This window comes from Anser anser (assembly GCF_964211835.1).
Source record: "Anser anser genome assembly, chromosome: 15".
NCBI lineage: Eukaryota > Metazoa > Chordata > Aves > Anseriformes > Anatidae > Anser > Anser anser.
The window spans coordinates 7,784,898-7,802,936 of NC_139736.1; the positions used below are offsets into that span (position 1 = coordinate 7,784,898).

General features: G+C 37.3%; 1 protein-coding gene across 3 annotated transcripts in view; it reads right to left on the minus strand.

Moving 5' to 3' along the window:
- The window catches only part of CYTH3 (cytohesin 3), a 51,984-nt gene that overhangs the window by 3,796 nt on the left and 30,149 nt on the right, over positions 1 to 18,039 (minus strand). For all 3 annotated transcript variants that reach the window (XM_083800389.1, XM_083800391.1, XM_083800390.1), the window contains exons 5-12: positions 16,368 to 16,486; positions 12,530 to 12,610; positions 10,411 to 10,523; positions 8,488 to 8,636; positions 7,291 to 7,402; positions 1,097 to 1,173; positions 948 to 1,019; positions 695 to 849 (exon numbers count right to left, since the gene is read on the minus strand). In XM_083800389.1, the coding sequence (XP_083656515.1) occupies positions 695 to 849; positions 948 to 1,019; positions 1,097 to 1,173; positions 7,291 to 7,402; positions 8,488 to 8,636; positions 10,411 to 10,523; positions 12,530 to 12,610; positions 16,368 to 16,486 (878 nt within the window). The remainder of the gene's footprint in view (positions 1 to 694; positions 850 to 947; positions 1,020 to 1,096; positions 1,174 to 7,290; positions 7,403 to 8,487; positions 8,637 to 10,410; positions 10,524 to 12,529; positions 12,611 to 16,367; positions 16,487 to 18,039) is intronic.

Sequence of the window (18,039 nt, forward strand, 5' to 3'; positions counted from 1 at the left end):
CATGACCACTGCCCGGGGAGCCTGTCCCAGTGCCCGACCACCTCTGGGTGCAGAACCTTTCCCTAACCCCCAGCCTGACCCTCCCCTGTCCCAGCTCCATGCCGTTCCCTCGGGTCCTGTCACTGTCCCCAGAGAGCAGAGCTCAGTGCCTGCCCCTCCACGCCCCTCATGAGGAAGTTCTGTAGGCCTCTAAGCACCAGAAACATTTATTTTAAAATAAGATTATATTCAGCTGTGATTTGTTAAGAGTTCATACCTTCCTCTTGAACATTATTTATTCTTTTAAGTGTGGGTCTGCTTTATAAATCTTACAAGATGAAGTCAAATTATCAAAGTTCAAAGCTGCACTGTGAACATGCTCAAGATAGATGTCACTGAAGTTAATTAGTAGTTGAAGAATTTAACAAAATCATGGTTAAAGATAGTTCACACAAGGCTTTAAATTCGCTTCAAAAAAAAAGAAAAAAATCCACATTTTCCTCATTTGAGTTAGGAGCACTACTATTTCCTTAGGACCAGACAGTAACTGGAGACTTATCCTGATCTATCAACCCCATGTAGCTTTTCATTAATCCTAGAGGACACTGCCACATCAGAACTCTTTAAGTAAGTTAGAATACAAATTCTCTTAGTACCTTACTCAGAGAACAGCTTACATTTCATTTCTGAAAGACATTTAAGACTCAAAACTCACTTGATAGATTTAATCCATTCTTCCTTTTCTTCTGGGGTGGGAGCAGATATTCTATACACTACATGGTTGCCCTCTACCACTCTACCATCAGCTTCGGTTTTACAAGCTTTAATCACTTGCCCTTTATGACTGGGGTTATAGAGCTCAAAGCAGTTCTGGAAGGTAGAAATGGAAAAATAAATTTAAAAAACAAACAAAACAACAAACAACTGGCAAACATCTTCAGTAAAAACTTATAATGAAGATATCTTACTGGTTTTCTAGGGTCTTCAACTTCTCTTATGCTAAGGTTTTCTAATGGAATAATCCCTCTAGGTTCTTTGTCCTAAAAATGAGGAAAATATCACATTAGCCCCTTAAATACCTGGATTACAATTGAAGCTCACTGCAATATATACTCACTGTTGTATATTCAAAGTAATACAGGCAATTATCAGTCAGAATAAACCATCTTCGTTTCCATGTTTTTACTCTTCCCCCTATAATCAAAAGGTATCGATAAATTAAACGTGTGCTGCTGTCAAGGCTTCAGTAATGGATAAGAAGAAAGTATTTAGTTTTGTTTTTCAAAATATGGCTTAATTAATTGCAAATGGATCAGGCACAGATGAGCTGAGATTAAAAGAACATGTTTCTGTAGCTCTTGTACTGAGATCAAACTCCTGAGACCGCATTAACTATGGTGCTGCTGACCAGCCACATGAGCTTTATGCTGTAAAGCTGTAAATGTCTCCTCTCTTACACGTTCACTTGAGTCCAGGCCTGCTCCCTCTGTCCATGTAGTCACAGCTATTTCAAAAATATTAATCAAAAATATTAATCCTTCACGGCCCTCAGAAATACAGAGCCAGTGCTGCTATGGGAAAGGAGGCTGAACAGCAAACCCAGTAACTGGGTTTCAATGACAGGACCAACCCTCTCCACAGCCTGTCTTTTTACAAGGAAGGTGTCTCATCAGTAAAATTCGTGGTGTTTTATCACCTTCCTTGCACTCCACTCATGACCATGCATGTGATTAAGAACCTATTTCTAGTACTAGATTTAACATCAAGCACATCAGATGCTTACAAACTTTACCGCTTGCAAACAGAACAACTCTGATGAGTCATCAACTTGGAGCAAATGCAGAACATGCTACACCAAAATGTATCATTTGTAGTGACTTTTCACCATTTATTGTTTTAAAAACGTGCTTTTTATGGGGAAAATATGTAACGGAATACACCTGACAAAAGACATAGCTACTGCTCCAAAAATACCATTTTTCCCCCCCACATTAGTGGTTTAGAAAACAGCAACCACTGAGGTGCTCTTTCTCCCACCTGTTAATGTCAGGCTGTATGGAATTGATCCTTTCAGAAACACACATTGTCTCAGACTTTTCGCCTATTGCTCTGCAGTGTGCTACCTCACAACCTCTCCAGTATTCTACAATTACTATTTTCAGGACTCATTTTCAGGAAAGACAATAGTAGATAAAGAATTCACGTGTTATCAACATACAGGCTTAGTTCCACCATAGTTACATGACTTCAGGATTATGTCACCACCTGTGCATCATCCATTCAGCAATGATTTCACCTCATTAACCCAAATGTCTCAAAATAGTTGATCTTGCTATTGAACACCCTGGCATAAAAGAATACCATTAATATACAAAAGGCCCCCAATTTAATTTAAGTCATGTAACTAAATTTAAGACACAAACATATTTTTTCATCTGCTCTTCTTGAGATAGTTGGAACTTTTTTGATATAATCCTCAATTCTAGGAATATTGTTATTTTTTATACCAGTCTACTATGTATTTGCAATGCAGACCAAGTCTTGTTGAATTTTGTGTCTTCATTTCAATTGGTTTTATGACCTATGTTATAGCACAGTGCTAACGCTGCAATGTTCAATGTACTCAATAAATTGCACGTTTCCACTACACACACACATATCTCAAGAAAAAATTAATCTGCAAGCAGGTGTGGTGAAATAAGAGAAGGCAAAATAGTGCAAGATGCAGAAGCCGTGACAGAATGGATGGTTGAGTGAACTGGAGACAGTGAGGGAAGAATTGGTGGCATTTTAGTATGACCACTGTGACAGGTCCTTAAATAAATCATTGTAGTAACAGTCAAACTGGCACATGAGTCACTAGAAAAATTCCCATCACCTTGACTAAGAGCTGGTTCAAGTATCAGGAAGTATTTGGGCCAGGAATGGAAAACCAGCCAACTTTAGCTTGATTTACTTCTGGATCAATGAATAAGCTGCAACCAAGTCAAGATGACTGCCAGGGCAGTCCTTCCTATCGCCGTAACAGGATCTGTTTTTCAGGTATTCTAAGGTTCATTGCAGTGTTCATTGCAGCTCCCTTCTCTCTCAGCCAGCCAGTAGGTCACCAGGTCACAGCACTCATGGGAGCTGTGGAACTGCAGCACAGGTCCCTGTTCCCAACCAAGCTATGAGTTACTCTTCTCCTCTCTTCCAGAAAAAAAAAAAAAGCAGCAAGGCAGGATATTTTTTCCCCAAGATAAGCAAGTATTCTAATATATAAATCTCTATATCCCCACCCCATTACTTAGTTGCAGCTGTCAACAGCACAGAAACTACTAAAAAGCTTGAAAGGCAATCTAATCTGTACTCATCAAGTTTGCAGGGGTCACCATACAACGTGTTTAATATGCCTTTAAAAATGGGCTAAAACCCAAGAGGCTGGTTAATAAGGCTTTGGGGATCATAAGCATGGCATACAAGATTAATGGTAAGAACTACTGATAACAAAACATTCTTTTCCTCGGCCGAGATTGCTGTAGGCTCACAAAACAACAGCACAGGGGGTTAGTACTGTGTTTCATATCTTATTCCAGTTGCCAGCCTCTTAGATATTAAAACTGAAAGGAATTGAGTTATCAGAAAAGGATCAAGAAAATCGGAGTATGAGTCCATAAACTTTTACAGAAATGGAGAGACACAAAGGATGTAATTCATCAAAAGATCCAGCTGATTAACTGAAATGCAAGGACAAACAAAATAAAGTACATCTTGTCAGCCAAAATCTAAGGAAACTACAAGAAAAGGCCACAATGCAGAATACATAGAAAGAGGAAGACAAATCCTCTTCATCTCAGTAACCCAACACCGGATTTTTTTTTTTTTCAATTCTGGAAAAAGTATGAACTAGAGAATAAGGTGAAATATACAACCTAGGCCAAAGGGAAAAACAATTGGCACTGACTCAGGAAACACTGACCTCAAAAACTAAAAATGGTTTTACAACCAAAGGCAAAGTATCTGAAGTCAGAAAATTCTACCCAAATCTTCAGTATGTTTGTAAGTAACTTTTAATGGGGAAAAGGAGACAGGCAGACAGAAATACAAAATATTTTTTTTGTGTGTGTCTCAGTTCATTTAGATACCACTAGGTGGAACTGGACTCAGAAATTGCAGTTACACACAATTCTGTTTGCATTTCTTTGAAAATGTTTACCTCAACAGCAACATTAACTGCCTTGAACTAGAACAGCATCCATGTGACCCAGATGGGTACCGGAAGGCATCAGTTTCCTGATCACCAACCATTATTTTCTCGCCCTGGATTTGGGAGAAGCAGCGACATCCTCCCAAGGACAGCTGTGCTGCAACAAGCGCCATGGGCAGAACGGGCCCAGAAGCGAGGCCTTTGGACAACCTCCAAGCTCTCAGTTGCTGCCTGACTGGCAGAAAAAAATTAACACAATCACGTGTTGGGCTTGAATCATTTCCTCTCCAGTTTGGTAGAGCTATGTCACAGCTTCCCTCTAACTAGAAGAAATTACGCAAACCAAGCTGTTTGCCAAGAGAAGCTGTTTTAGACACGGAAACGCCCTCCCCGAGCATAATGATTATTAGTTAGAAATTAGGACAGACAGCCCATATAAAATTTTCAAATACCTTCAGTTGGAAGGTACAAAATTTCATGGTAAACACCACCAAAAATCATGATGCAGAAAAATCTAAAAGCTAGTAATGTCTCAAGCTGTTCTACGTGAGGACTCATAAGCACTCGGCAGCTTTCAGCTTTTTCCCACTTGTAGCGTTTGTTTTCATTACACCATGCTTCAAACGATGTAAAACCAAATGATAATTTAGGTTTACCGAGATTAAAAGCATCTACAGGAAAGAGCCAACTGAGTCTAGATAGATAAACCCAGAAGTGCTGCCTGGCTGCCCGGTTTGGCACTTGGACTTGCACTAGGTCACCTCTGAACAATTCAGAGCAGCAAGCTTCACAACAGCAAGCATTTGTGAAGCACAGCTTTCTAAAACACAGTGCCTGGCTAGAGAGCTGGGGAAGTCTTTAGGACAGGTGAATTTTACTATATACGGTAGTTCCACAATATCCATCTCCTGCCCAGAGAAGAATCAACGCAGCAAGCTGCAATACCAAATAGAAGGGCACAGGTAGACAAATGGGAAGAGATACTGTAAGTAATACAAAATAGTGTCTTGATAGACTCAGGGTTTGAGGGCTTGTCTTAGTCATAGTTTTATATATGAACTTTGATCTTTTACGCAAGAATTAACACAACTGAGCACCTGAACTCTCACACGGGAATAGAATCTCCTCAGCATTTCAACAATACTGAAACTTTAAATATCCACATCTTCCAGAAATAAAAGGAAACTCCATCAACTTCAGAGTAATTATTTCCCAACAGAAAGGGCTGTAGCAATGCAGACTATGTGGATCGAGATGGGACTCTCTAACATATAGTTTAAGCCTCCTAGTAAACAGGAAACTCAAGGGAGAAGAAAGAAGGAGGAAAGAATGAAAAGGAAAGAATATTGCCAGGTTTGTTTTCAGTCAATTCACCTAATCTACCAAAACGTATGTGTCTGTAAGCAGTCTGCGCCTGCTGAAAAAAACGCGGTCTTTCCAGGAAGCACAGCTTCATGCATTCACAGGCTGATTCACCGGAGGCTTCAGGACACATTTAATTTCCTTATTCAAATAACCCCGCTGCTGTGGGAGCGTCACCAGCACCACCCTGCAGTCTCATGCACGCTTTTGCTGTTGGGTTTCCTGTGTATTGTCTCTCATTTACACCGTCCACAATGAAAAGCTGGCTTCATTGGCCCTACTTGGCAGCACTGGAGGTGGCTGGTGCACAAGTATCCAGTAGCTTTCAGCAGTCACCTTTTTTCTTCAACCTCTTTGTTCCTCTATTTTTATTTATTTTATATCTCTCGTATGTATTTTATTGACTCTTTGTTCCACAGTGGATGTTTGGCACTCCTCTACACACACACTCCCACTCTTGCTTGCGCTCTCTGTATGCATATAATTCTATGAGGAGTATTGGCAACCGACAGAGAAGGGATAGATATGCCCAGCATTCATAACAAGAGCTTATTCCCAACCTCTTCTCCAGAAAATGCATTTTATCTTCTTCATCTTGAAAGCCTTTTTTGTTGAGAAAGCTGTGCCAGGAGACTGCAAATTACCAAAGATTCCAGTGACCTTAAACTTCGCGCTCATTTAACAGTCTGTTAAGCAAGCTAAATATATTATTTACAAAGGAAAATAAATAGCAAAAAGAACAACTTTTATATATGCATAGTTCAAATGTAATCAAATTTTTCAATAATCCAATACAATTGATGTACACGTAACAAAATCACCCTGAAACTTGATTACAAAGGTAAGAAACGTTTTTCTCTCAGGTGAAATTATTCTTCCCTTGTTATATTCTTCAGTGACTGTGAGAAGTTCGCTGAGAAGTCATCTTTATTTTTCTGCTTTACATTTAAACACTTTCTTTTTTTTAAAGCAGAAGACGCTTGCATGTGAGCTAGACACTAACATGCCAGTCTTTTGTGGACAGAATACCACTGATGATACTGTTAGTGACACTGAGTGAAAAAGCAAAATGCTATAATAAATTTGATTAAAAAAAATAAAGAAAAAAAGAAAAGAAAAAACAAGAGGAAGGAGGAAGAAAATAAAAGAATGAGCAACTGAACAAGATGGGACTGGAAAGCAATCAGATACGTACCTCCTAATGCAGAATAAGCAGAGACAGCCAGTCACAGAACAGAAAGGTGATAGGTCATAGGCCATAAGGAAAACAAGAAGGCACATTTAAACCACTCATTAAAAAATCATAGCCAAAACCAAACCAAGAGAAACTCACAAATAATATGGAAAAATAAAGACACACAAAAATAACTATTTGAAGAGAAATCCTTTCTTTTTGCACACAGAAAACTGAATTGAAATTTCACATTAGTTTTCTGAAATGACTTCATGGAGATTTAGATGTTATTTATCAGCCACGGCATGTGTCAAATAACATGTGGAGTTTCCTTTCTGTTGCTGAGTTTTCACTTCTCAAATATCAGAAATAAAACTCCAAAGTTTGAAATAAGATTGCTAATTTGGATATGTAAAACAAGAAGTAACAACCTTTAGTTGTAAAGGAGTTACTTATTTTGGTATACATTTTTAAGTACAAGTTACAAGATTAATCCTATTACATTTAGGAGAAAGCAGTTAGACAAAGAAGGAGCAGACACGCTAACAACGAACAAACACATAGCAGCAAAACTGCCCTTATAACTAACCTAATTTCAGCAGCCAACCTTCTCTATCTGGATTAAAAAATGTATGCGTTAGATCATTTCCATCATCCTCTGGAATTTTAAACGGCTCATTCTTAATACTTTCATATAAATTCTAGAAGAATAAAAAAAGAGGAAAAATACCTCATTAATAATGTCTAACAGAAAATGCATCCTACTACTTCTCAGACTATTTGTATAAAAAAACAAAGGAAATATTGTCCATAAAATTCTGGACCATCCCTTCTCAATCGTTGTTTACTACTTTGAGTAAGTCTGTTTTTAAATTACATCATCTATAAACAAGCGTCTCTTTCTCTCTACAGATTTTACAAGTACATCCCAACAAAGACATTTTTCTTTCAGAATTCAGTATCTCAAAGGTTTCAGCTTCTCAAACAGTTCTCATTTAGTACAAGTGTGGGCCAAATGAATCTGGATTTTCAGAAAATACTTTAAACCATCACACTGTCTTAGAGAAATAAGTATGTCTACTGGTATCCCAGGGGACAGGACGAAGCTTCACAAGATACATGGAAATATATCGAGGGAATGTTTTTAAACTAATGGGGAATGGTTTTAAACTAAAAGAGGGGAGATTTAGATTAGATGTTAGGAGGAAATTCTTCCCTCAGAGGGTGGTGAGACACTGGCACAGGCTGCCCAGAGAAGCTGTGCATGCCCCATCCCTGGAGGTGTTCACGGCAAGGTTGGATGAGGCCCTGGGCATTCTTTTCTACTGGGAGGTGTCCCTGCCCATGGCAGGGGGGTTAGAACTGCATGGTCTTTAAGATCCCTTCCAACCCCAACCATTCTATGATTCTATGAAGGAAAAGAAAAGCAATAACAAAACAATGATTTTTTATTATTTATTCTATTTTCTCTGACTTATCCAGAAACAGTATTTTTTCATAAGAAGCCAATTCCACAAGAATTTTACCATAAGCAAACTGCTGAGAGTAACACAGAGTATTTCCTCTGGAATCTCCCCTCCTCAACATAAGACTGAGGACAGAGACAACTAGCCAAAGAGGCCATGAACATCAGAGAATGCTTCTTTCAGCTTCTCAAATAGTTATGCATGCTAGGAAGTGTTCTTACTTCCTTTGACAAATCAGTCTGAGAACTGTTGCATGTGCTTTCAAGTTTCCTATTAAAAAACACAAAGCAACCTCTTTTTTTCCCCCCAATTTAACTTACCCGTAGCAATTCTTCTGGAAGGTCTCCACCTTCATTAATTCCACGATTCATAGAAATAAACCTCTCTACTGTTGGTTTATCTCTTACGTTGTGGTTGTGCAGACTGGTATTTAACATAATGATCGCAAATGATAGCACATAGCATGTATCTGAAATGAGATTTGAAAAATGATTTATATTTCTTTGTATACTTTCTATGTCTACAGAAACCCATAAAGCGAATATGTAGCTCATCCTGACTGATGAAGAAACTGCCAGTCATAAAATACTATGCACTATACACAAAAAAGTCTCAATTTTTTTTTATGAACTGTTGAGTAAGCCTAAGAGAAAAAAAAGTAACAACTCAAATTAAAAGCCAGTATAATAAACACAACAGAAGTAGAGAATATGAAAAAATTTTAAACTCTCTGAAATCATTGCTATCACCCTAAATTAACGTTTCACTTGAAAGTCTGAAGTGTTGGGCAAAATTTAAGAGAACTGTCATTTCTGTTTTCTGCACAGAGATTTGCCATTGATCATGTAATAGACTTGGTAGATCCAATAACAGACTTGATCCATCAGACTTTGACTCAAACTACCTCCAAAACTTTATCACAATCACCCAGATAAAGAACAGTCTCTTCAAAATCATACTTGAACTGCATTTAAAAAGGCTGAAAATAACATTTGACTCAATTTCTTGGCATAGATGAAGGGGTTAATAGCACTGGACAATACCAAAGGATAACAAGAGATCTTATCATGCCTCTTGATATGGTTATGACTGTGGTAAATTCTCCCAGAATTCAAGTACAAAACCCCGTGTGAGAAAAAGCAGGATGGAAATCCTTCCAAACATCTTTCCATTTAGGAAATCAATGGAAATCATTGTTTGCATCTTCAGCATTTTGTTTTCAACAAGGATTTCCCTCTGTAGCTGTTGCTGACCTGCTTTATGTTAACCTTTTCCTCGTCTCTTTCTTCCTCAAATTAACTGAGCAGCAGCAAGCTATGTGCGCATATAACAATGCTAGAACGCTAGGGCATTCTGTGCAGTATCGCAGAGCTTTTTTAGCGTTTTATGGCCCAAATAACGCTAGAGCAAGCGATTCAATGCAAAGCTGAGGTGCATTTCTAACTGAGATAAGTCATCAATGAGCAGACTACTAAAGAGAAAAGATACAGTCCTCATAAGGAAAAAATTGATGACTTTCTTGGTTAATATACTACAGCCACATATTAGGTAGACTTGATAAAGAGAAATTCTGGTGTGAAGCCCTTATACTTGACAGATGAGATTACCCAACCTGTAGGTCTCACCTGGCTGAGCCCCTTAGTCTATGTAATCTTACGTATCTTCGAACAATCATTTTTCCTGCAGGTTGCTCTGCCAATTATATGCATGTCTGCTTTAAGGGTTTCCTGTCTACTGTTTGGTTGGTTTTTCTGTCTTTCCAACTTTGTCCACCATCAGTCACTTACTACTTCTGGTTTGCTTTTCCTTTTATGTTTCTTGAGGAACAGGTAATGCATTATTATTCTGAAAAAACATCAAAGCATCAAGATCTTCTTGGGTCATCACTGAAACTGCTGCTTACAAAAAATGGCAGTTTTACCAGGATATACTGAGATATCTAATACTAGAGCATAAAACACACTTCAGAAATGTCACCAGAGATTTTTGTCTTGGAATTTGAGAACTAAGATTCCAATTAGCTTATATATTAAAGGTAAAGTTTTATAAATGGAAATGCATTCTGACCATCGGCTTGCACCTCCTAGACATAAAATATAGGATTAGACAGTGGCATTTTCTCAGTTCTCATAAATGTATTAGTTCATATACTTTTTTATCCTGAACTTCTAAATTGGCCATTGTTTCCTTGCACCAGATACAGAACACATATCATGCAAAAAAAAGATACATAATTAACTAACCTGTAGACTGAAAAACTCCTGGGTTACAAAGACAATAGCGTGAAGCAAAAGCTTCCATCATACGATCAATTTTTTGAGCCTCTCCTGGGAGTCTGAAGCTCCACAGAAACTGCCTATAGAAAAGAAGAATAGTTGTTAGACTCATTCCAGTCATTATATATTAAGAATCTATTACAAATAATCAGAAACAAAAGTCAGCAATGTCTATATAAAATGTCCTAGAAATAGGTTCTCAATCTCTCAACACACAAGTCAGGAGCTATTATAAAGCAACATGCACAGATGGCTAGCCCAGTAATGCAGCCAGCAACACTGCATGCTATCAGGCAAGGTAACATGGCAGTTCATATTCTGAGACTCTTTATTTTCCAGACTAGTAAACAATTTTCTGTATGCATCCCATTTTGCCATGAGAATACTACGGGGAAACAAAACAGTTCAATCCTCCCTTAGGTTTCCTGGATACTAAAAGCAATAAACACTCAACTAGACTTTTCTTTCAACATAAAAAGACATAGTAAATAAAATATTTCCAGAAGGAGAGAGAAGCAAAGAACACAACACTCAATATCTTTGCCTGAATTCCTCAAACATTAAAAAATAAGAACAACAAGAAAAACCCCAGTGCTTTGAGAGAGATGCTGCCTGTTAAGTGTGAGTTCACCTTACAAGAATCAGACCCAGATCTTATAAAGAAAGTCTTGCGGTGTCATCTCAGTAATTTTGTAATGTATGTGGGAGATCTGTTCTCCTGTTTAGCTGCATGAACTGAAATAGAGTTTTTAGTTTCGTAACTTACTGTTTCTACATATAGGTACACTGGAATGCATACAGGACAGAAATCTTTACAAATTCACTTTTGGCACACTGTGGAACTAAAACGCTCCAATGAATTGAATCACTTCTTTTTTCTTTCTTAGCAAAAGAATTCTCTAAAGTAAAACAGGACCTAAACCAGCAAATTTACATGCTCTGCCATGCAAAACAAGTTCTCTATATTCCCTGTACACTGGGGGCCAATATAATAATCATTTACTTCCATCCTTGTAAGTTTTCATTTCAGGACATGATACCAAATTGTCACAGACCATCTTTAGCTTGTTCAGTTCTACATACTGTCTTTTACTCACCTCGTACAAGGTTCCAACCCAGCTCACGAATTTTGTAAGCTACCAAAATACAAACATTTAATAGTAGCAGCTGCTAAGGAAGAATAAAGTCAAGCCTAACATTAAGTTGGGTAAAAGAGATAGGAATATGAAGCCTCCCAGACAAGCTTCAGCAGCCAGAGCCTTAGCTCAAGCCTCAGGCAGCTCAGGTTATCATCACCACATCACTCAACCATAGCAAAGCTGTTCTGACACCACATCACAAGGCACTGCACCAGAGACAAAGATCACATGAACAATTCAATTTATCTGGTGTCAGGAGGGAGTCACTTGTGGCAATGAAACTGGCAGAACTGTCTAGATCAACTTTATTTGCTGGATTAACTGTGGATTTCCACCAAGACAAGAGCAGCCTTCACATGGTCACTGTACACTGCCATCCCAAAGAAATCAAGTCAAGTGTTAACTTAGCAAGGGCAAAAAGTATATTAAGATTTTACACTTTTGTTTTCACATGACAGTTGGAAAACTGTGAAGTAGGAGGAAACTACTTGTTCCAAAGTTTGCCTTTTTGCAATTGTAATTATGGCCAGCAGGACTCCCCCGCCCACCCAAAGAACAAGTTAAAGTGGAAGAAAAGGAGGAAAAAAGAAGGCAGTAAAGAAAATTTGTTTGTTTGTTTTAGGTTAAAAACAAACAAAACCCTATCTCTGTGCTAAGATATAAAATGGGTCTTCAAATGTCCACATTTGGCAGGCACACCGAAGAGCCATGGCTACAGTTCAGTTGTTTGTATTTGTCTGAAATAATTAAAGTTTTCACCTTCAAAGGCAACAAACACGCAAACAATTGGAAGTGCTAAAACAGAGCTGCCTCTGCTAACTTGTGGAATATATAACCCTGCTGAGCTTTAGATCAGCTTTCTGACGAGTAAATCAACACAGTGACTCATACAAACGTGCAATTTGATAAAGGAAGCTCAGGGAGAAAAACAGAAAGAATTTACTCACCTTAAGGCTTGTACAAGATTGAGATCAGCGAACTCATGGAGTTCAACAAAAGCCTGAAGAACTTTAATATTAAATTCATCTCTATGAAAGACAAAAATGGAAACAGACATTTACAATTCTGAACTTCAAAGCCTTCTTAGTTATCTTTATTTTTCTCCCTGAGAATAAGCAAAGAAATAGATGATCATACTGATCAAATCAAACCACCAGAAATTGTTTACATATTTAGTTGAGTATTTTAATTGCTAGTGTTTTGCCCATTTTTGCAAGCATTAGTAATCTAAATTAGCAATAGCCAGTATACTTGAATGGATTTTAGTACTGCTTTTTTAAACGACCTGAAAAATGGCCTGGCTTCCTTTGCTTCATTATTTATTATTACTGCACCTACCTTGACATGGGAAGATATTTGATAAAACTGTTCAGTACAAAAAGTATTTTGCAGTAATTGTGTCAGGAACACTTAAAGCAACAGCTAATGTACGTTTAATTTCTAATACAACACAGGAAAAATAAGTTATCCTCTTTTTCCCCCCTTCTAAGAATGAAAAATATTAAATCAGTATATTAATTCTGATACAGAAACAACAGAAATACTTCAACCCATTATGACTAAGAAAAGAACAGTTTTTTGAAGTATCACATTCTTATTCCATTCCCAAAAACTGTTACAAAAGAAGTATACTAAAATCAGAATAGCTTTTTATTTGGTTTGCACTTAACTATCTTTTACATTGTTATTATTTCGCATTGTGAGCCAAAACATGCTTTGTTTGATACAAGGGTATTTGAATGCAAAAGTAATATTTAAATGTTGATGAACACAAAATGATTTGGATACAGATAGAGTTTAGTCTACACCATCACTAAGTTCATATGCCAGAAGTATAAAGGTTTGTAATCCTTAGGGTGTGCTTTAAATACATCACCAAGGCAGAATGCTGCATATCAGCCTCCACCCAAAAATAGAAAGGTGTGCATCCACCAAGAATTATCTGTTGCATTACTGACTAAATGCGTGTAGCCACCCTGGAATACTCACAAGCAAATACTTTAAACCAAGCCATTTATTAAGATGCTTCCATGTTCTTTAAAGAAACACACATCAGCTCCATCAAGCAAAAAGAAGCAGCTCTCATCAAGTTCAGTAATATACAATTTAGCTTCAAGACTATTTTGCAGGGCAGTACACTGGCACAAGTGTGCAATTAAACTGAGCACTCAAGAGGGTTATTTTGTTTTAAGGCAAAGATCTATCTTGCCTACACATACATAAAGCTGCAGTAATTCAGAACAAATATTAGCCTTATATTCTAATTTTTGCTCTTTTAGGTTTCAGTGTAGACTGGATTAATAGTCATACTTGTGCTGGGTACAGCTCCAACGACACAAGCCAATATCACAAAAGGTCTAGAAAGCCACTTAACAACAAACGAGGACTTGTCCACATATAAAGAAATCTTAAATCTTTCATAGCATGCAATTCATCTCTTATTTATTGTACATTTTTTGGTATTATTTTGTTCCATTTTGCCATTCATTTTTTCCAGTTTGCAGAGCCTGTAATACTCCATAAGTCAGTAACTTAAAACCTCTCTCTTTATGCCATGATATTCTACAAATTACACAAATTTTTCATCCTGGTGACTGTCCCAGTCTCATCCTCAGCTATATTTAGCTAGAGTGCAGAAGCAATTTCATGATGAGCCCCAGGGAGGGAGTGGCTAAGTAAAAGGGAACATCCTCAGACTCCAGGTGCCTTAATAGAAGGTAGGAAGTACATATCTGAACAAAAACTCTTCTGTAATATGTGCTTCCATTTGCATAGCATAAGTCACCGCTTATAAGGCAGTCACAAAAGCAGAACTAGCAGCTTAAGACCACCTCAGTTGTCATATTCTGTTTTATCCCAGGGCAGTTATTTCAACCCAGGACTTAAAGGCCTAATATATTGTTTTCAGGGGAAAATGAATACATATTATTAGGCTTCTAGGAAATTGATTTTGCATGTAAAGAAGTACTATGAACCAATTCCCATTCCAGACTTGACTACCTTGAAATTTTCATACACATTCCTGAAAATCAAATTGTCATCTCTTCACCTTCCTAATTGCTACTAGTGGGAAAAAAAAAAAAAAAAAGACAATGTAGACAAATATCATTTCCTTTCCCACTACTACGCTAGTATCATATCCTTCACTGAAATGAAGAAACAAGCAAAACCCAATTAGAGTAGAATGACTGAATACATTGAATAAAATCTTCTTTTAAAACAAAACATAATTTTATGTATATATATATTTTTAATTCAATTGCTCCTTAAAATGGGTATACTCCTGCTTTGTGGCAAAATAGAAATGGCATTTTTTTTTTTTTCAATTCTCCTCAGATTTTATCACCTATTTAACAGATTTATTTAAAAAAAATCCTGATTTAATTTGCTATTCAGGACTGATCGCTAAAATTTCTCTTGTTTAAATAATGAGAAATCAAGAAGATGCAACTGAATCGCATATTTGTCAGTATACATACTCAATGTTAATAAACGTTGCCCAGTATTTTCAGATCAGATGACAGTGCTGCCCAGCTTGGAATGAAAAAGGATGAGCAATACATTTTTGAATTTTAAATGTGAACCTATAAATAGTCACATGACTGTTCTAGACTACACCTGTGGGACTGAACATATTGGAAAGACCTTTCTGCATGAGTATGCAGGTTCCAGGATTAGGGCTTGAAAAACTGGAAGTATTTCAGAAGGTAGAAAGCAACTGTCAAAAATGAATACAGACTGCTTTGTACAAGCTTTGTTACTATTCTGTAATTATGTATGTTAACATACGAGTAATTGTATAACACTGCCCAAATATTCAAGATGAACATCCTAATGCTTTCATATAAAACTTGTTGAAATGTCTACATATACGGTACAGCAGCTCCATGGCAAACATTTTCAAAATGTATATATCACAGTGAAAACTTTCATTAAACCTGTTAATGTCAGGAGGAAACTGCTGAGCACAAACTAAGCTGCTGATGCTGTAAACAGATTACGGATGTCTCAAAAGGGATCTGCCAGAACATATCACTGCAGGAGTAGATCCTAAATGAGTCAGCTTTCAAACCTCCATAACTGGCATCTGAAGCAGAACATGTGCAAGCACGCAGATAGATGTACTTCAACCCACTCTCCACTTCTGTCTCTTGCTCTTGCCTTTTCCAAAATCAATTCCTAGTTTGCAAACCAATGGAGGTAATTTACATTTTTATTATGTTATGTAACCATATGCAAAAATATGCACATTGCATGTTTATTGCACTAGAATTGATAAAGCTGTGGTGCTCTTTGAGATACCTATTTACTAACGGGAAGTCTGTGTGCAGAGAAGATGACAACACTAAAACCTTCTTAGAACTACTGTCCCAGGAACTACCAACTTTAATAAGTTATTTCTTTACCATCCAGATATAAGCAATTGTGAGGCACTCCTTGTCTGGGCACGGTATCAAGAATTACCGGAACTGTTGCAACACAACTCTGTCATTCCAGAAGCTTATGGCATTAAATTATGTGTTATAGCCAAATTTAAGGATATTTTCTCAAAATGGTAAGTTACAATGAATTAAATATTTTTTTCCACAATGCATCCAATTAAGAAGAACAACAAGAAATCAGAAAAAAACCAACATTATAATAGGTTAGTTTTACTTCCCACTGTAGCTGTTATAGATTTCAGAATAGCAGCTATTATGTGCAGCCTGTGAAGGGGGAAGGTAACTACCAAACCAGTAAGAATGCTTTGTAAACAAGAACAAAGTTCCAATATTTTTATTTTACCTTTCACCGAGGTAATCGCCAATTACGGTTTTATTTAATCCTTCTCCTTTGTAAAGGAACTGTGCAATGTCTTCTGCAGTGTTCTGCAGGAGGTCATTTTCTATCAGAAACTGTATTCCCTAGGAAAAGCAATTCCAGAGGAAAAGGAATGTTATGTTTTCTTCCACAAACATTTATGTAAATACTGCTCGTAACAGTTGGCATTAATACAGTGACACAGACATACACATAGCATATAAGAATTAAATTAGCCTATAGAATTTTTTTTTTTAGATGAAACGGTAAACAAATGAAAGTTTTGCAGTCAGATAAGCAGTATTTAGTACTGGTTTACACATAACTATGGGAACACATTTTAAGGCTAGAAGTACTAGGTGGCTGTTAGAATTCCTCAACTGCAAATATCAAATACTGTTTTAATTGAATAAATTGAATTCCACACTGCTCTGTGGAGTCGATGCGCAAGTTGGCCTGTTCACTATATTGCATAAATGTCTGCAGAGCCATAATCTGTAAAATCATATAACGAAGTATGCAGGAATAACTTAATTACCACCATGACACAAAATAAAGCATCTGCAAACTGCAACCCAATACATCAAGCCACTACTTGCAGTAGAGGTCATGGCTGAAGATACTGAAACCAGTTTATAGAATTTATGCTGACGCTGGGATTATTGCTGACTGCTGGTTGCGCTTGAATTAAACTATTCACAAAGAACTATCCAGAAAAATCAGTCAAGCGTCTACCACAGAGCTTCTACCAAAGCCAGGAGGAGTCTTACCCTGTCCCCCAGTGGGCGCTCAGTCAAGCCCCTGGACCCCTACGCTTCCATAAATTACTGGCCCTACAACTTGCCTGCTCTGGGGGTGCCCAGAGAGCTTTCTGCAAAGCGGTAAAGAAAGGAGACAGAGTTAGATAAAGATTACATGAAGGCTGCAAAGGATGTCATCCCACAACCTAACAGGTCATGAAGAGACATCTCTTCCCCCTCTCCACCACACCCCCAAAGCTGTTAATATTCCTGCTGATTTCACAAAACTGCGAGCAGCACGCTGCTAAAAAGGAGAAATGGCAGATGCAAGGATCCTTAATGCCTTGGATTCCAAGTATGCACAGGAGAGCTCAATAAATTATTCCAAATCTTTCCTACTAGGATATTGGATAATTTCAGAAATTTTCCAATTGCTAGAAGTTTTCAAATTTCTGCAAATGGGATATATTTAGTTTTTGTTTCATTACATCTAGGAAAATTTCCATTACTTTTTGACATAGCACAGCAGGCCCTGCAGTAATATTCAAAAAAGTAATTATCTTCCTGTTTGGTTGTTTTTTATTTTTGTTGTTGTTGTTTTTGTATGGTTGGTTGATTGGTTTTTAGCTTCAAGACTGCATCTTCTTTGTTAAATTAGGTCAGAAAATTGACTTCTTGTCAGGCGCATGATCATTTAATTATAAAAAAAAGTCCGGAATACAATTCTCTCATAACAGTTTAATCATCTGAAACTTAGTCCAGTGACATGCTGCTAGTCTGACTGACAACTCAATATTTTTAACTCATTTCAGAACAGAGATGACTTTGTTGCAACGAAAATACCAGTTTTATCTTGAAGTAAAAATAGCTGAGCTTTCCTCAAAACTGATCACTTCAAAGCTTACTTGATAACTTAT